Below are 26868 nucleotides of genomic sequence, written 5' to 3'. Positions count from 1 at the left end.
AAGCACCTCTGCTCCCCCAGCCCCTCATCCAAGTTACAAAGTGCTGACTTAGACTCCCCTCTATGAATCCTCGACCTTCGGGGTGAAACAGGTTTCATTCTCCCTTCCCCAGCTCTTTTGACGTATTTCTCTTTTCAAGTTGTTGGTGATATTTATGAAGATGTATCTCAAGACGGTTTTCCCTGGATTCATTAAATTCCTTTATCAAAGCCCCACATTTCTGTTCAAATACCTTCTTCAGTTTCTAAATCTGGTTGGGACACCTTGAATGGCGCTGGGTATGAAACATGAGTCCCCAGAAGAAAGTGGCCAAATGAATTTATAACTCAGGAGGACTCAGTGGCCATAAATAAGAGGGAAAAACGAAGGGTCTCAGGAGCAGATGCCCCACTAGGACAATTTTCATGTTTCACGCATGGGAAGCTGGCCCATTCGCACTCACTGATTTTCACAGAAATACCTGATTTCTGAACAGTGTTTCATTGCGTCTTTGTATTTATATGATCATTTTGAGTGGTTGGTGTCAAGTTGTCGTCTTGGTTCCAGTTTCCAGATATCAGCATCACTTTAGCCCATGGATCAACTTTAATTTAGATCTTTCAGGCAAAAATCAACTGTGAACATTACAAGTGCTTGTCTATGGGGCGGATGTGTTTTGTTTGACATAATACTTCAAAATGGGATGAATGGCCATCCTTAAAAAACAGACGATTTCGTATGAAAGATAGATTTCTAGCTATTCTGGAAAAGTTGCAGCATCTCTCCACACTGGGCTCCCATTTCCTCTTGGCACCTTTTGGAGGTGAGTATCAGCCTCCCTTTGCCACACACTCCTCACCACTCCCTATTGTCCTCCTAACACTTAGGGCCCAACTCAGTCATCCTCTTTCACCTGATGCCCTGGCTGCTTTCCTCACAGAGGGTACCTTCGCAGCTTTTAGAGAGCATTGCAGCATGTGACTCCTGAGTCCCAGTTCAAAGTAATTTACTTTCCCCCTTGAATAAAGTGATCTCTTTTATTTTTATTTTTTTCCAGTGGCTAAAGTATTTTATCAGATTAAGTACGTCATTTGCAAATGGTTTCATGTGAAAATTTAAAAGCAAAGTTATAAAACATTTTTAATAAAACAGTACAGAGTTAATAGCAAAATTACATTTTCTTGATTGTACAAATAAAAACATTTTGTTTCTGATAGACTGTCTGAAAATTTTATAATGTATTCTCCAACTGACAGCTGCAATATTCTATTTTAATGAGACGTCTCAGGGTTAATTCAATCATTTGATAATAATGGGTTCAAAAATGCTCTCTCTTAAATATCAGCCCATTTTCCAGAATGTTTGAAATCTTCTACAGTCCAATAGAGTAAACCTCACTGTTTGGCTAATAGGATGATCACCTCTTCTATAAATGGGGCAGTCACTAAGGAACAATATTTGCTCTCAGACAGGAGGTAAGTGACTCCCAAGTGACCTCCCAGAACTGTGTCTTGTGAAAGTGTTTGTTTCAAAGCTCCCATGTTGCATACTGGTCCACCCCATCCATTCCTAGCAGCAGGTGCTTACAAGACCAGTGGAATCATAATAACTCTGTTGCTTCCTTCAGTACATTTCTGAAATGCTCCAGGTTTCATCATGGGGCAGGCTGGGCCCTGGTGGAGACAGCTGAGCATCATGGTGGGATGGGAAGCTTTTCGGTGACCGTGGTCAGTGAGGTGGAGTGACCAAGTGAGAAGCTGCTGGCCACACCCATGATTCTGATGCGCTTAGCCCACCCCAAGAGCTTTTTAAAAAATATTTTTCAATTACAAAACTTTTATTTTATATTGGGGTTGGTTGATTTACAATGTTGTGTTAGTTTCAGATGTACAACAATGTGATTCAGCTGTACATGTATCTGTTCTTTATCAGATTCTTTTCCCATATAGGTTATTACAGAGTAATGAGTAGAGTTCCCCGTGCTATACAGTAGGTCCTTGCTGGTAGTGTGTATATGCTAATTTCAAACTCCTAATTTATCCCTCCCCAGACCTTTCCCCTTTAGCAGCCATAAGTTTGTTTTCTATGTCTGTGAGGCTGTTTCTGTTTTGTAACAGTTCATTTGTATCATTTTTTAAGATTCTACATATCAGTGATATCACATGGTATTTGTCTTTCTCTGTCTGACATACTTCACTTAGTATGATCATCTCTAGGTCCATCCATGTTGCTGCAAAGTATTTCATTCTTTTTTATGGCTGAGCAGTATTCCATTGTGTACATGTACCACATCTTCTTCATCCATTCAACCATCGATGGACATTCAGGTTGCTTCCATGTCTCAGCTGTTGTAAATGGTGCTGCAGTGAACATTGGGGTGCATGTATCTTTTTGAATTTGAGTTTTTGTCTTTTCCAGATATACGCCCAGGAGTCGGATTGCTGGATCATATAGTAGCTTTATTTTTAGAGCTTTTGTCCCAAGATAGTAACATCCACCATGTCTCAGAGACAAACAATGTCTTGGAGTTTCAAACATGACCCATCCTGAGAAGCCAGTCCATCATTATACCTCTTCTGTTGTTTATCTGACAGCTTCTTTCAGTCTGTTCACTCTGAAAATGGATACTGTCGAATAGAGCTACCGTATGATCCAGGGATACCACTCCTGGGCATACATCTAGACCAAACTCTAATTCGATACATGCACCCCAATGTTCACAGCAGCACTATTTACAATAGCCAAGACATGGAAGCAACCTGAATGTCCATCTACAGATGAATGATAAAGAAGATACGGTACAGATATACAATGGAAGATTACTCAGCCATAAAAACAAGAATGAAATAGTGCCATTTGCAGCAACAGAAATGGACCTAGATATTATCACGCTAAGTAAAGTACGCCAGACAGAGAAAGACAAATATCATATGATATCACTTATATGTGGAATTTAAGAAAATGATAAAGTACACTTATTTACGAAACAGAAATAGACCCATGGACATAGAAAACAAACTTACGGTTACCAAAAGGGAAAAGGGGGGGGGATAAATTAGGAGTTTGGGACTAACATATACACGCTACTATATATAAAATTGATAAACGACAAGGACCTACTGTACAGCACAGGGAACTCTATTCAATATCTTGTAATAATCTATAATGGAAAAGACTCTGAAAAGAATAGATGTATACATATGTATAGCTGCATCACTTTTCTGTACACCTGAAACGAACCCAACGTTGTACACCGACTATACGTCAATAAAAAAATAAATAAATAAAATAGATATTGCTCTAAGTGACGACAAACGGCCAAGTTCTCCTCTGGGTAGAGACGTGACAGGAACACAGAGAGGCCTTGCCTTGGGGGTCTTACCTGAATGGCGGTCATCCCGAGCTCCTGGCCAATCAGGACTTGTCCCCCTTGCAGCTTGGCAATCCGGGGCTCCTCCACCTGCATGAAGTCATTTACCAGCTCCGTGATGTCCACCTGCCAATCGGAGCCCAGCAGGTGGGCCAGCTGCCCCCCGGGCTCAGCCACTTCGGCCACAAACTGAGTCAAGACCCGCACCATGGCGTGCTGGTACTGGAGAGTGCAGCCCCGGCCTTTCTTCTCATCTTCTTCCTCCTCCTCACTGTCCCGAGCTGGCCTGTCAAGGGGTCAGTTCGATTGAACAGGTGCTGATTGGTCGGGTCAACTGACCTCAAGGGGTCAGTTCGATTGAACAGATGCTGATTGGTCGGGTCAACTGACCTCAAGGGGTCAGTTCGATTGAACAGATGCTGATTGGTCGGGTCAACGGCTGGGGGCTGGGGGTGAAGCATGGCAGGGGCTGCAGAGGTGAGGGGGCATGAGGCCTGCCTTCGGGGAGTTCACAGCCTGGGCCGGGGGGGCGGTGCTCAGACACATGTGCAGGGGTGATGCTCAGAAGATCGGAGCCCTGCTGTGGCCTGAGCGCTGACCAGTCAGAATGGGCTGGTGTGGTCAGCAGAGTTCTAAGGTGTCCCCTATGAGCCCCATCTCCTGGTATTCACTTTGTGAAATCCCCTTCCCTTTGGGTGTGGCCTGGACCTAGTAAAAGTTTCTTCCAATGAAAGATTACAGCGGGACTTCCCTGGCGGTCCAGTGGTTAAGACTCCGCGCTTCCGATGCAGGAGGCACGGGTTCAATCCCTGGTCGGGGAACTAAGATCCCACGTGCCGCACAGTGCGGCCAAAAAAAAAAAAAAATTTACAGCAAAAGTTACGGGATGTCACCTTCAAGATCAGGTTTTAAGAAACTATGACTTGTCGTGTTCAGCCCTCTTTCCTTTGTTCTTCTCTCTCTCTTTTTAATTAATCTTGCTTTCCTTTTCTATTACTTGTATACTTTCTTTTTTAAAATTTTATTTATTAATTTATTTATCTATGGCTGTGTTGGCTCTTCATTTCTGTGCGAGGGCTTTCTATAGTTGCGGCGAGCGGGGGCCACCGCTCATCGCGGTGCGCGGGCCTCTCACTATCGCAGCCTCTCCCGTTGCGGAGCACAGGCTCCGGACGCGCAGGCTCAGTAATTGTGGCTCACGGGGCCAGCTGTTCTGCGGCATGTGGGATCTTCCCAGACCAGGGCTCGAACCCGTGTCTCCTGCATTGGCAGGCGGATTCTCAACCACTGCGCCACCAGGGAAGCCCCAGGTTCTTCTCTCTTGCCTGCCCTGGTGAAGTCGGCTGCCGTGCTGTGTGCGGCCCTATGGAGACAACTGACAGCTGGAAGCAGCACTCTCTGGCCAACAGCCAGTGAGGAGCTAAGGCCTCCCAGGAGCCACATGGGCTTGGATGTAGGTCCTTCCCCAGCAGAGCCTTGTGGTGAGACTCCAGCTCCGGCTGACAACCGGACTGTAGCTTGCGAGAGATCCAGCTAAGCCTGGCCTGGATGCCTGATCCAGGGGAACTGTGAGATGACAGGCTTTTCTTTTAAGCCACCTGGTTTTGGGGTAAGCCACTCAATTATGTAGCAATAGATAATTAATACAGTAAGGCTCTGGGTGACCAGTATAGCCCTACAAACCAGTACACGAGGGAAGCGAGTGTTTAACTCAAGGGAAGGTATTTTGTGACAATGAATGTAGAGAGGGCCAGGCAGCAGGCAGATGTTAGCTGCTCCCTCAACATCTGAGGCCTTATGTGCTGTCAGTCCTTCCCAGCACCCTCACGGTCTCCATCAGAAGAGCTGCTCACTCCTCGAAGTGGTTCTCTTGCCGTATCTGAGCTGGACAGTCGTGACAGCACCTGGACTGTTCACAATCACACTCGGCCAGTCCTTGGGTGAGTCTCTCCCTGCACCCACTTTCCCTCAGTAGCGTCAGTAATCACGCTGAACTCCATGCTCCCACCTCAACCTCAGAAACCCCTGTGGTTAAGGAAAGGGTCATGGCTGAAACCATCTTCCAACGGCACGCAGGACCCAAGCCTTCACTCCTGAAGCCCTGCCCTCTCCCAGGTGCCATAAGAACTCAAAGGGGTGGACTTCCAAGGGAAGGAAAATAAAAGCTGCCCCTCACCTAAGTACCAGTTCACTCCTCCTGCTGAGTACCCAGACTCCAGGAATAGTTCCTGGTCTCATTCTTCACATGCTCGCTTTTGACTTTCTACAAGTCCCTTAAGCATGGGTTTCTCCAAGGTGACCGAGTCTCTGAAAAAAACTCTCTTTGTACCTGATGCCTGTTTATTTGCCCGAGGTGGGCGATGCAGACTTATCAGTCCATCTAACGCCACCAGAGGCACACAGGTGACAGGCCACGGACTTCATCTCCCCAAGGGAAACTGATCTCAGTGATTCTGGGGGAAAAAGAGACTGCCCAGGTCAGGCAGCATCTGTTCAGACAGCTCTCTAGCGGACCTCTTGCTTGGGGCCTCCAAGAATCAATTCTTCCCTCCTCCTGGTATTGATCTCTTGCTTCAGGCAGGGTTGACCTCTTTCCCTAGCTCCTCTGGCCCCAGCCAGGGGAATGTGGCTGCAGCCTCGCAGGCCAATCAGTGTATTCTGTCTCCTCCCCCTCCCCTCCCCTCCCCTCCCCCCCCCTCCCCTCCCCCTTCTCCTCCCCCTCTCACCACCCCCTCCCCTCCTTCTCCCTCCCCCTCCCCTTCTCTCCCTTCCCCTCCCCCTCCCCCACCCCTCCCCTTCTCCTCCCCTCCCCTCTTCCTCCCCTCCACTCCTTCCCCTCCCCCTCCCCTTCTCCTCTCCCTCCCACCTCTCCCCCCCTTCCCCTCTCCCTCCCCTCCCCTCCCCCTCCCCTCCCCCTCCTCCTCTCCCTCCTTCTCCTCCTTCTCCTCCTTGGCTACAGTGATTGGATCAGGAATGGACATATAACCCAAGTGAGGATAACACTTAACTCCAGGATTCTTGCATGAGTTACTGGGCAAAAGAGGATGTACTCTCTGCACAGTCACGGAGAAGGTAGAGTGAAAGTGTGGAACCTCGTGAGAAAAGCCTGATGGATGACGAAGCCAACACAAAGCAAGAAGGAGCCAGGAGGTGGAGAGAGACCCAGTCCTTGGGGTACCAATGGACCCCTGGAACCAGACACGCCTGAAATCGGCTACCCTGTAAACTTCCGTCTTCAGCCTAAGCGTACTTGACTTGTTTCTGCTACGGCGCCTGACCTGCACACCCACCTCTTGCTGGAGACAATGGGGACTCTCCAGCCCTTGATCTGGTTGAGCTCGGTGTCCGAGACCTCGATCTGCAGGGGCAGACGGGGCACCCACACCATCATCTCCAGAGGACTGGTCAGGTGCTGGTACGTGAAGTTCACCACCACGTTCACCTTGCCCTTCATTTCCTTCCCGTTGACAAAGACGTAGTCACACCTGTCAGAAACCTAGGAAGAGGGGAGAGAAGGGTGGGCGACGTATGAGTTTTTATCACATCCCAAAGCAAGAGCAAGAAAAAGCGGAGGAGGAAAGCAGTGTTGTGACTCTTTTGGGGTCACAATCATGAGGAGCTGGTCCTAACGTGGACACTGGATCTTGCTTTCCGAGACAGCAGAGGCTGTGACGACAGATGCCACGGGGCCCACCCACCTCTCCTGGGAGCTCTTCGACTGGCTGGGTACACTCACCCCCACCTGCTGCAGGTGCTTTGCTGACAATCTGTGCTGCACCTCCTCTGACAGACTGCCCTTAGGTGCTGGAGCCGAACCTGCAGCATCACCTGGGTGCCCTGTACCGCTCAGCCCACCTTTTTGCCCGATGATGACTTCCTGGTTTGCCTCAAGGAGGGACGAACCGTGTGTACAGTTCCTGACCCGGAGCTCCTCTGGGGATCGGCCGAGGCTCGATTTCCTCTGAAACCATCCCGGCTCAGCTTGTCCCCTTTCTGCATCCGGCCTCCCTCACTCCCAGACGGATGTCTCCAGAGAACATCCTCAGTAAGTCATGTGCAGACAAGCTCCCATCTTAGCTGTGCGGGCAGATTCCGAGATATATTCCTCACGCTTCCTGGGAGCCTCTCAGTGGGATTCTCCCCACCTGCCCACCGTGGTAACTAGCTCAGTAACTCATTTCCCGTCTCTTCCATTTAGGTGTCCTGTCCTGCCCCCCACTCCCGCCTCCACATCCTGGAATCAGTCCCCAGATGCACCCGCCGCCCTCCAGTCCGTGGCTCAGGCTCTGCTTTCCAGAGAATCCAGACACGTTAATCCAGGCCCACGTTAGCTCATTTCCTCCTCAGAACAACCCCGAGACGAGCATTCCCATCAGTCCCCTATTCCAGATGCGGAGGCTGAGAGTTAAAGGAGCTTGACTGTGCTCCCGACATTCGGCCCTGGGGTCCTGCTGTGGAATCCACGATCTCAGCCTGTGCTGGTCTACCAGGCTGCTCCCCTCTGGCCACGTGTGACGGAAAAGCCAGGTTCAAAGAAAAGACCTTGTCCCCTTGTCTTTGTCTCCCAGCTCTCCAGGGGAGCTCGTGCTCATTCTAAGCAAGACTTGGGGTAAAGCTCTGGGGTCGTGTGGTAGCATGAAGATGGCCCCCAAAGATACCAGGTTCTGATCCTCGGAACCGGTACGTTACCTTATTTGGCAAAAAGGACTTTGCGGGTGAGATTAAGGGTCTGGAGATGCGCAGATTACCCTAGATTACCCAGGTGGGCCCTAAACGTAGTCCGAGTGCCTTTATAGGAGAGGAACAGAGGGACATTCGACTACCGTGACAGAGGAAGGACATGTGTCACCAAAGCAAGATGCTACACGGCCGGCTTTGAGGATGCAGGCCAGGGCCAAGGAATCCAAGGAAGGCGTCTCTAGAAGCTGGAAGAGGCTGGGAATCATTCTCTCCTAGAGCCTCTGGGAGCAGTGCGGCCCTGCCGATACCTTGTGAAGCTGATGAAGGGCTTCTGCCCCCAGAACTGTGAGAGAATAAACGTGTGTGCTTTTCAAGTCATTTTTTTGGCCACACTGCACAGCTTGTGGGACCTTAGTTCCCTGACCAGGGATCGAACCCGCGCCCCCTGCGGTGGAAGCGCAGAGTTCTGACCACTGGACCGCCAGGGAAGTCCCTAATGTGTGTGGTTTTAAGCCACCGGGCTTGTGGTCATTTGTCCCAGCAGGAGACGGCCACAGAGAGGGAGAGGAGGATGGGCAGAGGCCACGCGGGCTCCTTCCCGGCTCTGGGGCTTGGCTGGTTGAGCTTGGAAGAAAGATGGGCAGGAGCAAGGCCCCTGGTTTATTGAGCACGTAATACGTGCCCGGCCGAGCAGCTGAACACATCCCAGGTGTGGTCCCAGTTAGTGGTCACGAGAACCCAGGACGTGGGTGCTGTTACTGTCAGTTCACGGGAGGTCAACCTGAGGTCCAAGACATTAGGTACCATTTCCCAAGGACGCACAGCTGGGAAGTGGAAAAGACCAGACTCAACCCAAGTCTGCCCCCAGCTGCCCCGCCTCCGGCACGGGCATCGCTCTTGCCCGGATGCTCTCTCGCCGTCTGTTGTTTTGTTCGTTTGTTTGTTTTTGCGGTACGCGGGCCTCTCACTGTTGTGGCCTCTCCCGTTGCGGAGCACAGGCTCCGGACGCGCAGGCTCAGCAGCCATGGCTCACGGGCCCAGCCGCTCCATGGCATGTGGGATCTTCCCGGACCGGGGCACGAACCCGTGTCCCCTGCATCGGCAGGTGGACTCTCAACCACTGCGCCACCAGGGAAGCCCGCAGTCTGTTGTTTTTTAAAGGATGCGGGCCTTCCCTCCAGCACTTAGAGGGGCGTGAAGAAAAGCAAAGCAGAAATCACTATGTTGTTCAAACATCTTAGAAAGGATTGCTAGTGACGGCCCCTTTGATCTTCCTGGTGAGGGGACAAGGGCACAGCACACACGTGGGGGCACTGGGAGGCTTGGCAGCCAGGGGACGGTCAGTGACTCGGAGGGAAGCACGGGCCCGGGTCCATTTCTGAGCTGGAGCTGGTGACCCTCCTGTAGCGGAAGTACTTAAATCTGATGAAAGGCAGAACGGAACCAGCCCACGGGGCTCTGCTGTAACTTGTATCCTGGCCACGGCCCTTTCTTCTTCAGGGCTGGCGAGTCTTGAATCTAGGCTTTTCTCTTTTTACGCCTTTCAAGTCTGAATCAGGCTGAATTGCCACAGGTAAGCCGACCGGGGGCGGGGGGGGGGGGAGGTGGTGAGAGAGAGAGGAAATAGTGACAAGACTTGGTTTCAGAAAAAGAAGCTGTTTCATGACCTTAATTTTCTGGGCCCTCTTGCCAAACCAGGGGTTCTAAGAAGAGACACGTGGAGATCATCGTGGGTAAAAGCCCATCCCCTAGTCCCCCTGTGGGTGAGAGATGCAGATGCCTGGTGTGCTTAGTCTTCATGTTTTGTTGTTTTGATTTTAAAACTCTGTGTTTTCTCCTTGAGGAAATAAGAAGAAGTTGGGGCTAGACACGGGTAAAAGGGCCGAGGAAGGTAAGCGGAGGGAAGGCAGGGCTTGACACCCAGGAAGCTGCTCTAAACAGACACGCGTGGGGGCAGCTGATGCCCCGGACTTGGAAGGGCAGTGCTGGGTCGGAGGGGCGAGCGCTGAGGTAGAGATTGTGTGTGTGTGTGTGTGTGTGTGTGTGTGTGTGTGTGTGTGTGTGTGTGTGTTTACATCAAGTAATAAGAGCAGCACCCTCATTTGATGGGGGGTTTGTTAATCTCTGCCCCCAGACGCTCCTTCGGGATGGACTGCAGTCAGCACCCAGCCCTCTCTGTCTCCCCTTGGGCTCTGCCTGAGCTGCATAGGTCACCTCCCTGTGGCAGGTCACGCCAGGTGCCTGGGAGAGGAGGCAGCACCGCCCAGCAGTTCAGTCGGCAGGGGACAGAGCCCCTGCCGTGGCTCGATTTCTCCCTCTGCCTGACGCTCTCCCTCTTTCTCTTCACAGGGCTTGATCCCTAAGAGACATCTTGGGACCTCCCTGGCGTTCCAGTGGTTAAGACTCTGCACTTCCATTTCAGGGGGCACAGGTTCGATCCCTGGTGGGGGAACTGTAAGACCTTACATGCTGAGCAGATAGGCCAACAAAAAAAAATAAAAAAGGACCCGAGACATCTTGGCCCCAGATTCCAGCTCAGCATCTGTTTCTGCAGAATTCACCTGTCTTAGTCAGCTCAGGCTGCTATTAAAAAATGACCAAATGGGGTGGCTTATAAGCAGCAGACATTTATTTCTGACATTTCTGGGGGCTGGAAGGACAGGATAACGGCTCCATCAGATTTGGTACCCGCTACCTGCTGCAGAGACGGATGTCTTCCTTTTGTCCTCACAGGGTGGAAGGTGTGAGGGAGCTCTCTGGGTCTCTTTTATAAAGGGCACTAATCCCAAAGTGAGGGCTGCATCCTCACCTAATCACCTCTCAAAGGACCCACCTCCTGCCACCATCACATTGGGCACCAGGTTTCAACGTATGGGTTCCAGAGGGACACAGACCCCTCAGTCTATAGCACCACCTATGACACGAGCTTCTTAGTATGTCCTTTCCTCCAGGCAGCCCTCGATTTGTCTTGTGTTAGTGGAGAATGGTTCATGTCAGCAGGTTCCTCACCTTGAATGGTCATGGACCAAGGTCATGGTTCCGATGGTTGAGTTTCTATTAACAGGGTGCTACGCAAGATAAGGACTGACTACATTTCACTGTTATTTGAAACCATGTGGAATATTGCCAAAGAGGAATAAAATCTAACAAAGGCAGACTCCAAGATCTTCTGCAGACCTACGATAGTGGATTGAATCCCCCCAGATTCCTGTCTACCCAGCACCTCAGATTGTGACCTTACTTGGAAATAGGGTCTTTGCACATGGAATTAGTTAAGATGCGGTCAGACTCGATTAGGGTGGATTCTAAATCCAATGAGAGTGTCCCTGTAAGAGACAGAAAAGGACACACAGAGACTGAGGGAAGAAGGCCAGTGATGACAGAGCCAGAGCTTGGAAGGATGCGGCCACAGCCAGAGGATGCCTGGAGCCCCCAGTAGCTGGAAGAGGCAGGAAGCCTCCTCCCCTAGAGCCCCCAGAAAGAGCACGGCCCTGCCCATGCCCTAATTTTGGGATTCAGGCCTCCAGAACTGCGAGAGAGTGAATGGAGTGACCCAGTTTGTGATAATTTGTTACGGCAGCTCCAGAAAACGAGCGGACCTCCCAGGCGAGACCTCCCAATTAAGCCAGTGAACCTCCATTTTGACGGACGCCACGGCTGCTTCTCATGTACACTGACAGTTCAGAGCTACAGACAGGAGGACGTCCCACGCCCAGAGAAGGGGTCGTTCTATTACCTTCTCATTCCACAAAGAACGGGCTGATCTGAGTAGCTTCTTCCAAAGATGAAATCCACCCGTCTGTTCGGAAAGGCTCTGGCTTTGATTGCATCTTCTAAGGTGAGTGAGAACTGATCATGAAGCCCCTTGTCCCCGTCAATCCTTCAACAAAAGCCCAACTTTCCTGGCTGCTTTGCGCCGTAGGATTCTCTGCTTAATATCCAGCAATGCTGGACAGCAATCCTTACGAGGCTAACATAAATGCCATCTGAAACACGCATCGCAAATGCAGCCTGATGATGCCTGTGTCGACTCAGCGTTACCTACTTAACATGTTTATTCACCACCGCCGTAAGTGACGTTACTGGTGGTACAGGGGTCCTGGATCAGCAGGTCAGGGGGTGCCCCTGCAGCACCTTTTGTTTGGTGGAGGTGGTGGGGTGGCAGTGCCACGGCTGGAAATGACTGCTACCTTTCTGACATCACCCCCTCCCTCCCTCCATGCATCCATCCCTCCCTCCCTCTCTCCCTCAGTCCATCCATCCATCCATCCTTCCATTCATCCATCCATCCATCCAACCATCCATCCATCCATCCATTCTTCCATCCATCCATCCTTCCATCCATCCATCCATCCATCCATCCTTCCATCCATCCATCCTTCCATCCATCCATCCATCCATCCGTCCTTCCATCCATCCGTCCTTCCATCCATCCATCCTTCCATCCATCCATCCTTCCATCCATCCATCCATCCATCCTTCCATCCATCCATCCTTCCATCCATCCATCCATCCATCCATCCATCCATCCATCCTTCCATCCATCCATCCATCCTTCCATCCATCCATCCTTCCATCCATCCATCCTTCCATCCATCCAACCATTCATCCATCCATCCATCCATCCATCCATCCATCCATCCATCCATCCTTCCATTCATCCATTCATCTATCCATCCTTCCATTCATCCATCCATCTATCCATCCATCCATCCATCCTTCCATCCATCCATCCTTCCATCCATCCATCCATCCTTCCATCCATCCATCCATCCATCCTTCCTTCCATCCATCCATCCCTCCTTCTTTCTCTCCCTCCTTCCTTTCTTCCTTCCTTCCTCCCTTTATTATTTAAATAATCTTATTATGACTTATTTTCTGTTTAACTTTTTTATTGCCTACAGATAGGTGTACACATCATGACTGTTCTGCTCAATGACATTTCACAGTGAACAAACTTGTAACCTGAACCCAGTTCCAGAGGCAGAGCACCGTGGTTCACATGGGAAGCCCCTCATGCCCTTCCAGCCCTAGCCCCACCCCCGACCTGAGTAAGGGCTCTAACCTCTCTCCTCATATCTTTGCTTCGTCTTCCCTGTTTTAAGCCTTTGGTATAAATGGGCTCACATCCCCTGTACTTGTGTTCGTGAGACTGAGTTATGTGGTTCATTCCTTCTCATGGTGTGATACACCACAGTTTGCGTATCCGTTCTCTCATCTGTGGACATTTGGGGGTTTCCAGTTTGGGGCTATGACACATAGTGCTGCCATGGACCATCATACACATGTCTTTGGGTGAACAGACATAGGCTTTTCTGTGGGTACATACGTGGGTCACAGAGTTTACATGCGCCCCACTTTTATTTGTACAAAAGTGCACAGGGCATTCTTTAAAGATGCAAACATATATTACTACCACGTGACTCTCTGGACACTATTCTAAAAACTCATCCAAGGTTCTCCACTGCTTTAGGGTAATATAGTAGATTCTTCACATGAGCCGCCAGGTCTGACGTGGTCTGGCTCCTGCTGGGTTCCTTGGTCTCATGCAACACGACTCTCCTCCTTGACCCTGCATTTCACTGCCTTTCAGTTCCCTGGAGTTGGAAAGATGGGACAGTCTCCTTAATCAAGACTCTAGGATGTGATGCAATCCATGGACGAGTGGTTGGGTCTTGGACATCTAGAAGGGTGAGGATGGTGACGAAAATCGGGCTCACCCACACCTGGGCATCATGGAACTCAAGAGAATTGGCTGGAAATCACTTACTAAAGAGAGGTGAGGCCAGAACACATTCCTTTTCTATTAATATGTAACACTCAGACTGTATGAAAGAGAAAACACATATGCAAGCATAGTAGAGACATGATAGATGGGAAGGGGAAAAGTGAATCAGGAATAGCGAGTCTGCTAGATGGACACCAGGAGTCTGCAGGCACCCTGGCCGTCAGGAAGGCTGAGCGCTGCCCCCAGGCTGGTGGAAGCCCGCGCCCAGGACAGCCACATCACAAGCACCGAGGTGGCACATGAGGTTACCTGGATGAGTTCCTGCTACTTCCTGGCAGGACTGGCTGCAGGCTTTGGTGCAGGGGGCCCAGCAGATGGCAGGTGAGGGCAGCCACACCTCCCCTTGGCTGGACACACTCTTTTTGAAGGCATGGAGGAGGGTGTAAGCAAACCATCTTAGGGTCCCCCGGTTTCCCTTCCCAAACGGAACAAAAGAAGCAGCGTAGCAACCTTATGCAGAAACATCCGGCACAGATTTCTTTGGCTTTTGACTGAATTTTGCAGTGAAAATGCTTCTCCAGGCCACCGCAGAGAAGTTCGCCCTCCCTGCCTCTTGGCAGGCATCCCGTGGAACTCCTATCTCCAGCAAGGTCTCCCACAGGGAATCCCTTATCCAGTGAGACCCCAGATCTGTCCTCAACCACACAGCCTTCCTCTGGTGCACCCCGGGCAGGCGAGTGCACGAGAGGCTGATCAGTTAGGAGATCTGACGGGTCATGCTAAGCCCGAGGGCTTGGCACAGAGATGGAGATAACATGCTGTCGCTTCTCACTTAAAAAATGATGCAAATGAACTAATTTACAAAACAGAAATAGACGCACAGACATAGAAAACAAACATGGTTGCCAAATGGAAAAGGGGTGAGAAAGGGATAAATTAGGAGTTTGGGGTTAGCAGATACTCACTACTATATATAAAATAGATAACCTAGGACCTGCCATATGGCACAGGGAACTATACTCAGTACCTTGTAATAACCTGTAATGGAAAAGAATCTGAAAAGGAATACACACACACACACACACACACACACACACACACACACACACATATATGGCTGAGTCACTTTGCTGTGCACCTGAAACAAGCACAACATTGTAAATCAACTACACTTCAATCAAAAATAAAATGATAGGGCTTCCCTGGTGGCGCAGTGGCTGGGAGTCCGCCTGCCGATGTGGGGGACGCGGGTTCGTGCCCCGGTCCAGGAAGATCCCACATGCCGCGGAGCGGCTGGGCCCGTGAGCCATGGCCGCTGAGCCTGCGCGTCCGGAGCCTGTGCTCCGCAACGGGAGAGGCCGCAGCAGTGAGAGGCCCGCGTACTGAAAAAAAAAAAAAAAAAAGAAAGAAAAATAAAATGATAAAAAATTCTTCTTGGGTAAAGGAGCAGCTAACCAACCCTTGTCATTTCTTAGCAAGAAAGGCACAAGAATACTGCAAATATAAATTTACATGACTGATGGAGAATGATAGTAATCACAGCTAACGTTTAGTCAAGCCACAGCCTGGGAGAAAATATCTGCATGCATCTGATAAGGGCTGGCGTCCAAAATATACAAAGCATTCTTAAAACTTAACAATAAGAAAAACAAAATAAAATGGGTGAAAGATCTAAACAGATACCTCACCCAGGAAGGTACACAGATGGCAAAAAAGCACATGCAAAGGTGTCCCATATGCTGTTAGGGAATCGCAAATTAAAACAATGAGATACCACCACACACCCATCAGAATGACTAAAATCCAGAACATTAACACCACCAAATGCTGGCGAGGATGCAGAAGAGGGATACTCTGCTTCACTGCTGGTGGGAATACAAAATGGTACAGAGCCACCCTGGAAGACAGTCTGGCAGTGTCTTACAAAGCTGGGCGTATCCTCACAATAGGATCCGGCAATTGTACTCCTTGGTATTTACCCAAATGAGCTGGAAAACATATGTCTACATGAAATGTTTTTAGCAGTTTTATTCATAATCGCCAGAACTTGGAAGCAACCAGGATGTCCTTCAGCAGGTGAATGGATGAATAAACGGTGGTCCATCCAGACATAGGAGTATTCAGTGCTCAAAAGAAATGAGCTATCAAGCCAGGCAAAGGCGTGGAGGAACCTTAAAAGCACGTTGCCACGTGAAAGAAGCCGATCTGAAAAGACTACACACTGTATGATTCCAACTCTATGACTTTCTGGGAAAGGCAAAACTCTGGAGACAGGAAAAAGATCAGGGGCTAGGAAGGAGGGAGGGAGGGATGAACAGGCAGAGCACAGAGGACTTTTAGGGCAGTGAAGCTACTCTGTGTGATACTGCGATGGTGGATACACGTCATTATGCTTGGGTCAAGAATCATAGAAGACACAACATAAAAGTTTCACCAAGAGTGAACTCAAGAAGATGAAATAATGCCATTTGCAGTAACATGGATCGACCTACAGAGGATCATACGAAGTGAAGTAAGTCAGACAGAGAAAGAAAAATATCATATGATGTCACTTATAGGTGGAATCTAATATGACACAAATGAACTTAGCGATGAAAGAGAAAGAGACTCACAGACATAGAAAACAAACTTGTGGTTACCAAAGGGGAAAAGGGATAGGAGAGGAATAAATCAGGAGTTTGGGGTTAACACAGACACACCACTATCTATAAAACAGATAAACAATAAGGACCTACTCTATAGCACAGGAAGCTATATTCAATATCCTGTAATAAACCACAATGGAAAAGAATCGGAAAAAATATGTATACGTATGTACAACTGAATCACTCTGCTGTACACCAGAAACTAACAGAACGTTGTAAGTCAACGACACTTCACTAAGAAAGAATGGAGACTATGAGCTTTAGTTATCAATAAATATCAAAACTGGTTCAAAAAGCCCCCTTAGTGTTTATTATAGTATTGTCTATACTCCAGACACTGTTCTAGGTGCTTTTTATGTTTTATTTAATCTTTATAATAACTCAGTCAGGTAAGTATTGTTATCATGACTATGTTTTGAGAGAGGAAACTAAGGTATCGAATGGGCCAGGTCACAGCTGTCGGGAATCTAAGTATCCCGGCTCCTGGGGCTGCACTTTCAGGCTCTCTCCTATTCTGAGCCTTGGACTCCAACCCAGAACACACCAGTCAGCTCTGAAATGACAGTCTGATCTCAGACTGCATGGCCATGCAAAGAAATACTTCTGTCAATAAGGTCAGGTTTCCTCTCAATGAGTTTTTAAAACATATAAAGCTTTGTCATATGCTGTAAACGTTTTAGATTGGCTTTTCAAGTCTGAACACCTCGTTGGAGATTTTCTTCTCTACTGTTAATTATTTTTCAGTATAAGAATTGGAAGTTGATACAGGCTCATGGTTTAAAGTCAAACAGAACAGGAAGAAGCATGTGTAGTGAAATGTAAGCCCCGCCCCCTCCCAGCCTGAGCTCTCCCAGCTCCCCACCCTGAAAGTAACTGTCATCATCAGTCTCTTGTGCCTCCTTCCAGAAGGTTCTATGCATGTACAAGCATTTAAGTATATATTTTCTTATTTTTTAAGAAAACATGGCCAACGTTCTATGTTCGGTGCTTTTTCCTTAAAAAATCTAGCTTGTGGGTAGTTCTAAATCCTTCTCAGTCCATTTCAGGTTTCTAATATTCAAGAGTCTAAGAATCAAAGCCATACTTTTGAGTTGCCACATCCCACTCCTAGACATATATCCAGACAAAAGTATAATTCAAGAAGATAGCTGCACCCCAATGTTCACAGCAGCACTATTCACAATAGCCAAGACATGGAAACAACCTAAATGTCCATCAACAGAGGAATGGATAAAGAAGATGTGGTGTAGATGCAATGGAATAGTACTTAGCTATAAAAATGAACGAAATAATGCTATTTGCAGCTACATGGATGGACCTAGAGATTATCATACTAAGTGAAGTGACTCAGAAAGAGAAAGACAGATATCGTATGATATCACTTATATGTGGAATCTAAAATATGACACAAATGAACTTAGCGATGAAACAGAAACAGACCCACAGACATAGCGAACAAACTTATGTTACCAAAGGGGAAAGGGGGTGGGGGAGGGATAAATTAGGAGTTTAGGATTAGTAGATACACACTACTATATATAAAATAGATAAACAACAATGTCCTGCTGCATAGCCCAGGGAACTATATTCACTACCCTGTGATAAACCATAATGGAGAAGAATCTGAAAAAGAATATATTTATCTGAATCACTTTGCTGTACACCTGAAACTAACACAACACTGTAAATCAACACTACTTCAATTAAAAAAAAAAAGCAGGGGATGGTAGAGATTAAGTGTCTGATTTCAAGAAGCTGATGGCATCGTCGGGGGCAAAGACACACATTCAGATCACTGTGGGATTGAGAAAATGAAACAGAACCACTGCTAGGCTACAGAGGGATGAGGGAGGGGAAAGGAGACAGGGGAAGAAGGCGATATTTTAACTGAGACCTGAATCTTAAGTCATGGGTCAACCATGAGAGGACATGAGCTGAGGGTATTTAGGAAGAGCAAGCGTAAAAGTCAGACAGTAGAAATGACCATGAAGTCTTGGAGAAATAAAACAAGTGCAGGACACGATGGCCGAAGCCCAAGCCCAAGGGAGAGAAGCAACATGGGTGAGTGGAGGTTGGCAGGGCCAGATCATACACGGTTAAGGTGAGGAGGTTAGATTTTAGAAAAAGCAGTGCGTAAGGCCATTAGGACGCTTTGTGCATGGGCCTGATTTACGTGTTTCAGAAGCCACTTCAGCTACTTGGTGAGACGTGGGCTGTGGGGAGCAAAAGGGCTGAACGCAACGTCCCCAGGTGGATGCTAATGTCAGTGCGCGAACGTCTGAGGAGAAGCAGGATGTCTGCATGGTAGCAGGGTGCCACCCCGAGATTAACTGCAAAGGGGAAGAAGTAACTTCACAGTGGAGACACCTGCCATGTCATCAAAGTGAACACCACCGGGGAAGAAACCACACTGATATCCCATCACATCACTTTTGGGCTGTGTTTGTCAGAAAAGCATAACCTCCATCTACTCAGGAGAAAACATCAGACAGACCGAAATCGGGAAACACACTACAACACATCTGACCGGGACTCTTCAAGGATGCCAAGGTCATGAAAACTAAGGACGGACGGAGGGATTGTCCATGGTGCTCACCTGGCCCCAGGAGGGCCAGTTGCACCCACGCCCCGGACCCTCAAGTCTCACCTGTAGGCACACGTACTTGTTTGTAAAACAAGTTGACTTATAACGTACTACCCAAATGTGCACGCATCTTACCTGCACAACTGGGTGGCTGCTTGCACGTGTGTACACCTGTGCAGCTCTCCCAGCTCCACACCACCCGCAGCCTCCCAAAGTATCCCTCATCCTTCTTTCCAGCACTCCCCCACCCGTTAACCCTTATTTTGGCTTTTCTTCCTGTGGATTAGTTTCACGCGTTCTAGAACACTCCACAGAGAAGAAATGATATTGCATATGTCCTCTTTTCTTTCCGGCTTCATTAGCTCACCTTTAGGCTTGTGAACTGTGTCCATGCTCACTGCTCTCGTTGAGTAGCATTTCATTTCTTTCTTTCTTTCTTTCTTTTTTTGTGTGTGAGAGCGGTATTTCATTGTGCGAACCCACGGCTCTATGTTTATCTATCCTCCTGGCTCATGTCCAGCTTTGGGCCATCACACATGATGCTGCTGTGAACGTTCTCGTACACAGCTTTTTTTTCTTAATTAAAAAAATTATTATTGAAGTAGAGTTGATTTACAATGTTGTGTTAGTTTCAGGTGTATAGCAAAGTGATTCAGTTATACATATATATAATATATGCATATATATATATATCTATTCTTTTTCAGATTCTTTCCTCATATAGGTTATTAAAAAATATTAAGTATAGTTCCCTGTGCTATACAGTAGGTCCTTGTTGTTTATCTATTTTATACAGAGTAGTGTGTCTATGTTTATCCCAACCCCCTAATTTATCCCTCCCCACGCCCTTTCCCCTTTGGTAACCATAAGTTTGCCTTCTATGTCTGTGAGTCTGTTTCTGTTTTGTAAAGAAGTTCATTTGTATCTTTTTTTTTTAGATTCCATGGATAAGTGATGTCACATGGTATTTGTCTTTCTCTGCCTGACTCAGCCATAAAAAAAGATGGAAATAATGCCATTTGCAGCACCATGGATGGACCTAGAGATGATCCTGCTAAGTGAAGTAAGTTGTATACAACTTTTGATGATGCGTGCACGCCCTCATTTTTCTTGGATGAATTTGCTCAATTCCGGACAGACCTGTGTTTCATCCCCAGCACCTCCTCTTCTTTCTTGGCGGATAAACTCAGTTTCTGCTGAGCCACTGATGTAATTACATTTCCCCAGCCCATTACAATGAAGCGGCTACAGCTGTAACTAATCCCAAGAGGAAGACGAGAGGAGAATGGGCCGTTTACCTTCGTCATGAAGTACATCCGAATAAGCCTGGGACGGGGGAGGGGGGGAGACGACTGATGGTTAGTAATGGTGCTTCAAGCTTTTCTGTCAGTTCCCACAGAGTCATGATGCGACCCGGCTCAGAAATAATGGGACGTCTTCCTGGAAGTGTGCTCGTTTCTAGAGGGATTATGTATGTTGACGTTAGAAAAACCTAGACCCACCAGTAGGCACTCTTCTGGGATACTATCTCCTAATAGAAATTGTATCCGAGCGGTTGAGCACATCCTGGAAACTCATCCCCTCCATCCTTCCAGAATTTAGCAAGGAACTAGCTCAGTGGGTCTGAGTTATGCCAACATAAGAACACAATTCTTCCAGCTCAGGGCTCCTTAATCTCTGTGTGATGGAGAAAACTATTTTTCTTTAATTTCCATCTGGCACAGACTCACACTTTTGTAAAATACAATAAAAATGTGTTTGGAGGATGTGTCAACGTTGAGTTACTATAAGCCTTTCTATCAATAGATGCTTACCCTTGATTTCTGTACCTGGCTCACTGAGGACGTGTAGCAGAGAATATGTGGGCCTGGGCTCATCCACGGACCACCCTGAGCTCACAGTGATGAGAGGCGGTCCTCTCCCTGGCCAGAAACTTCCTCTCGAAACATCATCAACACGGCATTCCTTGCCCCTCCCAATCTCTCGCTAATTTACACGGTGCACAGGGCCAGGCCACCTTCTGGAGGATGTGCCCTGCTTGCCCAGCCGTGTCTGACCCAAGCATGCCTCTCTGTGAGATGAGGGGAGCTCGGAGCATCGTGTGCTTCTTAATAAATTTCCCTTTACTTCTGCTCAATGCAAAGCGAGAAGTACATGGGCTTTAAAATCAGCCCAGGCCAGACGTACAGACAGAATATTGAAATGCACTGATAATGATATCTATAATCGCGCTCTATGTTTATATCTATGTATCCATAGTCACATAAATATCTGTGGCATCTATTTCAGTGGCATTCCAGAGCCAATTAAAAATCTTCGCACTCAGTCATAAAAAAGAATGAAATAACACCACGTACAGCAACGAGGATGGACCCAGAGATGATCATACTGAGTGAGTCAGACAGAGAAAGACAAATACCATGTGATGTGACTTCTATGTGGAATCTAAAAAAATGATACCAATGAACTTCTTTACAAAATAGAAACAGAGTCACAGAATAGAAAACAAATGTATGGTTATCAAAGGGGAAAGAGGGGGCAGGGATAAATTAAGAGCTTGGGATTAGCAGATACAAACGACTCTATATAAAACAGATAAACAACAAGGACGTATTCAACATCTTGTAATAACCTATAATGGAAAAGAATATGCAAAAGAATAGATTTATACGTATGTACAGCTGAATCACTTTTCTGTACACCTGAAACTAACACAGCATTGTAAATCAACTCTGCTTCAATTAAAAAAGAATCTTTGGGTGGTTTTGAGACCTTGGGGACATGGCTTTCTCTCTCTTGTCTCCATTTCTTCATTTTCCAGCAAGATCTTCTTTGCAGTTTCTGGCCCCCAGACCTCTCCTCCAGCAGAGTTCCCGGAGCTCTTGAATGTATATAAGGAAGGGACAGACGTCAGAAGCGGCGAGAAATGCTACAGTGGGTCTCTTCTATCTTAGTTTAATTAGCGTAGATAAGATCTCGTGTACACGAGCCCACTCAAGGCTGTAAGCATCCCATTCGTATCTAAGGAATTTGCCTAATTGAAGAACAAAAATACGACAGCACTACGGGATGGTGGGTGAATGGTATGGGAATAACTACATGAAAATACGTACACATTTGGCAGGAGTTTATATTAGGGATTGAATTAGCATTCCGTGAATTAACACAGGGTTCTACTTCAATACATTTTTCAAGAGTCTGATCAAACGAACTAGCACCGAGAGTTTTTTTCTATCTTAGTAGCACTAAAATTTTAAATTTAACAAAGAGCTTTTCTCTTATTAGCATCAGGCAGTTACAAGAGAGGGCTAAGGTCTCCATGAAAGGACGTGTCATGAGCGCTAACACATTGGGACACTGAGATGCCAAGAGTCACGAAGAGGATATCACAGCTGCGGTGATTCGGGGTGTGGGACGCCCTGCAGTCGGAGATGACATCGGAGGGATGCAGTCCAAACGAACTCAATGGTTTCAGGGAAACATTTAGAGGAAAAGCATTTGGCGTCAAGGACCGACAGAAATGCCCACGTCAATCACAGAGGCCGAGAGAGAGGGACTCATGACACGAATGAACACATTTGCGTCCAGGCTGTCCTCTCACGCTAAAGGTACCAAAGCACCCATTTCCTTGATTACGTTTTTGATATTTCTAATCACTCACATCGAAAGAGTGCTTCTTCTCCTCACCTTAGAGCTTTTAAAGAAAGACTAAGACTAGGCCTTGTGGAACAAGGCACGGACAAACCTTTCCCGCCCCCTCACGCCAAATGCCTCACAGGCCCCAGAGCCAAACCACCCCGGAGCACCTGAGGCTATAACTTCATGACAGCGGCCGGGATTCAACAACCATCAGACGTGGGGAGACTTGCCCAGGGCCTGAGGCTTCCGGCAGGTCCGGAAGCTTTCCCAGGAGCCAAATGCTTGTCCTTAATCGTATACAAATGACAGCAAATAAGCCAAATGCCCAAGGAAGTCGACCATTCAAGAGGATGTAAACAAGCCACGCTCCAGGCATGTGCTAAATACCGGGGCTTCTGAAAACGCTCCTATCTTACCCTAGAGTTTTGGCCAGGCTGAAAGCAGAAGGCCACAGAAACACGCCCTCAAGCCAAGAAAGCAACTAATGCAACCACAGCAAAACAGATCTTTGCTTAATCGGCGTATCTAATTTTCTGAATGAAGATGTCTGGCTGATCAAGAGGAAGGGTGAAGATGACTGGCGTTCTGTGCCGGACACCTCCTGTGTCTTGTCTCGTACGCGCTCACCTGTGATGGTTCCTCCTGCAGTCAGCATCTGCAGGCGTAGCCCAGAAGATTGTCTCCGACTGCCACGCTGACACCTGGAGGAACCTGTTCATGGGGGTGACCAACCATCCCGAGGTGCCCAGGAGGGAACTGCATCCTAGGCTGTGGGACTTGCAGCACTCAAAGTGGGGCAGTCCTGGGCCAATCAGGGCAGCTGGTCGCCTCCTGTTGGCCGCAGGGATGCACGTGCACACTTGAAGCGCAAGGGCGCTAAGAGTCCTGGTCGCCCCTGGACCAGTGGGGGATGGGAGCTGGTAGGCGATTACTCCCCCTCGTGGTGTCCTGGGCAGATGATTCTCAGGTGCCCTCTGCACGCCTCCCGAGGGTCCTGAGCAGGACTGAGCCCTGTGGCCCACAGCTCTCTGGTGGCTTTCCTCCTTCCCTGCGTCACTCTCCCCAGTCCTCCAAGCCTGCTCCTTGGGATAACACTGAAGTGAGGTGGACCCTCCATCTCCACGTGCCCACGTGGCTCAGGACTCGCTGAGGAGAGCATCTCATTTCCTTGCAGTCTTCAGTTAGTTGAAGGTGCAACTGGCTGATAAAAGTTCTATCCACAGCAGTTGTTGGAGCTATGGGAATACAGGCAGGTATGTATTTCCTCCAGGGTTACTAAGGTGGGAGACGATAAACTTAGAGCTGTTGGAAACCATATTTGCCACCTAATGGAAGAGCCTGCCTGAGAACAAACCTGGCACTTAGGGAAGTAGAGCCAAGAGATGGAGAGAGACAGGTCCTCGGGACATCTGTTGAGCTGCTGGATCCAGCAGTACCTGAAGCTCACAGGATTTTAAAGTTATAGGAACCAACACAGTATTGTATATTAAATTAGTTTGAGTTGGGTTTTGGTCACTTGCCAGAGAAAGAGTTCTGAAAACCCAAATTACTAACAACAGAGTTACGTATGACACTGCCCTTTCTCCAACCAGCCTTGAAACGTTTGTTCTCATCAAGTACACAGACAGAGACAAGCAGCCTGGAACTCTAGCGGGGGCGTGGCTTGTTGCTCTCCCTCTGCCCACCTTGTGATTCAGGACTGGCTCTGTTTCCTCCTCCTGACAACAGCTTTAGCTCAAGGTAATCCTTTTCCCTGACACAGACAGGGGTTGAAAATGATTCAGAGCCTTTATTCTTTGCCAGACACTGTTCCAAGGACCCTGTGCACATTATCTCATAGAGGCCATGTGACCGACGTGTGAGATAATTTGTATTATTATTCCCATTTAATAGTTAGAAAAGTGAAACTCCAAGAGGATAGCTTGTCCGGTGGTATTCAGTAAGTGACTGATGGAGTCCTATTTCAAGCCTAGGCCGCCCACCTCCTAGCTTGGGTTCTTCACTGTTACACGAGGTACGGGATTGTGTTCTTGGCCCTTACAAGGCATATTTCCAAGGACTGAGGGAGACTCTGGGCTCAGCAGGTCAGAAAAAGGTTGTCTGTGGTTAATGGTCTGATCTTTGATGGTGGACAGACCAGCCCACTGTAACCACTCGTTATGGGGTGACGTTGGGCACTTAAGCAAAGACCTAAATGATTCCTCTCATGGCCATTCCTTTGATTATCCCACTTCTTCTGGGATAGACCTCATCCCGCAATTGGCACAGGTCTTGGCTGGACCCATCACAGCACCTGGCTACAGTGACCTGTCCAAGGATGTGCCCTCAACCCAAGCTGGACCAATCAGAGTCCTGCCCTCAACCCAAGCTGGACCAATCAGAGTCCTGCCCTCAACCCAAGCTGGACCAATCAGAGTCCTGCCCTGGTATTTTGCTTCAAAGGAAAGTCTATGAAGAGGCATTCTTTCATCCTCTCTGGTCATGGGTCTCCATGATGGAAGAAATACATGAATGTCTCGTGACCGTGCTCCCACTGCCATGGGGAAAGCTTGCTGGGGGTAAGAGGAAATTATGTGAACACAGGTAGGAAAGACCAGCCAGGATGGAGAGATCAGAGACTGAGGACAGTTCCTCGGTCTTTTCTGATCACTCACGATCTCGACAGTTCAGGGAGTATCATTCAGTTATTTGGGAAAATGCCCCCTGATTTGGATGTGTCTGGTATTTACTCATGATTCAACCGAGGTTATGCATTTTGGGGAACAGTGGTGTGCCCGTCTCGGGGGGGACATTAGCACCACTTCAAAACTCTATTCGAATTTGAAAAAGAATAGATACATGTGTATGTGTAACTGAGTCACTTTGCTGTACACCTGAAACTAACACAACATTGTTAATCAACTCTACTCCAATATAAAAGAAAAATTAAAAAAGAAAGTTCTATAGCTTCCATGTATAAGTTCTAAATGAAAACCAATCACCATCATCACCTTTTATGATTGCCAACCCTGTGCCAGGTACTGTGTGAATTCCTTCATAGTCACGAACTCATTAACTCTCACGAAAATCTGATATGATAGGTACTATCACTACCTCCATTTACCAAGTTAGAAACTGCGGGTCGGGGAGACTAAGTAACCTGGTAGTAAGTGGTTAAGTTAGACCTTGAATCCAAGTCTTAGTGACTGTATGTCCCATATTATATTCACCCTTCCTCGAATCCGATATTCACCCCTTTCTGCCCATACAGTGTTCAGTGCTGCAATGTGTCTACTTTTCTAAGTTCCCTTGAAGGTGCCTGGCTATGTGATACCTTTCGGACAACAGGAGATAAGCTAAATTGTTCTGGGAATATTTTACTTTCCTGATGTAGTTTGTACTCCTTTCGGTTTCATTCTTTGTCCTGTTTGGAATGTAGACCCGTGGCTGGAGGTGAGGCAGCCACCTTGCAACCATGAGGCAACAGACCTGAGTAAGAAAAGCAACCTGCTAAAGATGGTGCCGCAAAACCAAAGAAAGAGGCTGGCTCCCTGTTAGCATTGCTGAGCAGCTACAGCAGCTCTGGACTCCAACCCGTGGACTCCTTGTCACAAGTCCAATCACAAAAATAGAATTTTGGTTTTGTGTATGTTGCTACTGTCAGATCCTTGTTATTTTTAGCGATGTGGGATCCTGACTGATCCCCAAACACAAACACAGCTTCCTTCTGTTTAAGGCATGCTAGTTTCTAAACTTTTTTTGTAAAATTTTTAGTCAAATTTGGGGGTCACCAAAGTCAAATGGCTCCAGAGGGTATATGCCATAATATAAATAATAAATAACATAAAGAAATGAGTTAAATGTGAACTAGAAAGCTCCCTCCCAGGCAGAAGAAGAGCAGCTGTTAGATTATCTCGCTGTTGCCTTGTGAAAAGGGGTCAGCTACCAGTTATTTCATTCTCTAAGAGAAGCTATAAATCCCATTTTAATATAACTTCTAACGTAACAATTCCAGATTTTAAAATCTTGGCCACTATTCTAAAACTTTGAGGCCAAACACAATGTGTGTATTGGCTGCACGTGACCCAAGGACCTCGAACTGGCAACCTCTGACTTAGACTAAAAAGCTGGCATCATGATATTTATTTACTTTAGGGATATAGGAGAAGAAGAGTGCTTCAAGAAAGCAGGCTGGAACTTTGTGATCTTTGAACCAGCCATAAAAACAAAGAGCAGAAACACGCTGACAAATAGAATCTTCTCA

General features: G+C 47.7%; 1 protein-coding gene across 1 annotated transcript in view; it reads right to left on the bottom strand.

Annotated features, from left to right (window-relative positions):
• TMEM132D (transmembrane protein 132D) overlaps nt 1–26868 on the bottom strand; it is a gene marked incomplete at both ends in the record, with an annotated part of 640829 nt that overhangs the window by 6227 nt on the left and 607734 nt on the right. Inside the window, 2 exons of the mRNA XM_082668394.1 lie at nt 3362–3635; nt 6640–6845. Of these exons, the coding sequence (XP_082524520.1) occupies nt 3362–3635; nt 6640–6845 (480 nt within the window). The remainder of the gene's footprint in view (nt 1–3361; nt 3636–6639; nt 6846–26868) is intronic.

This window comes from Grampus griseus (assembly GCF_964374135.1).
Source record: "Grampus griseus genome assembly, chromosome: 12".
Taxonomy (NCBI): domain Eukaryota; kingdom Metazoa; phylum Chordata; class Mammalia; order Artiodactyla; family Delphinidae; genus Grampus; species Grampus griseus.
The sequence above is the reverse complement of the archived record's forward strand: the minus strand, read 5'-3'. Positions and strand labels throughout refer to the sequence as shown.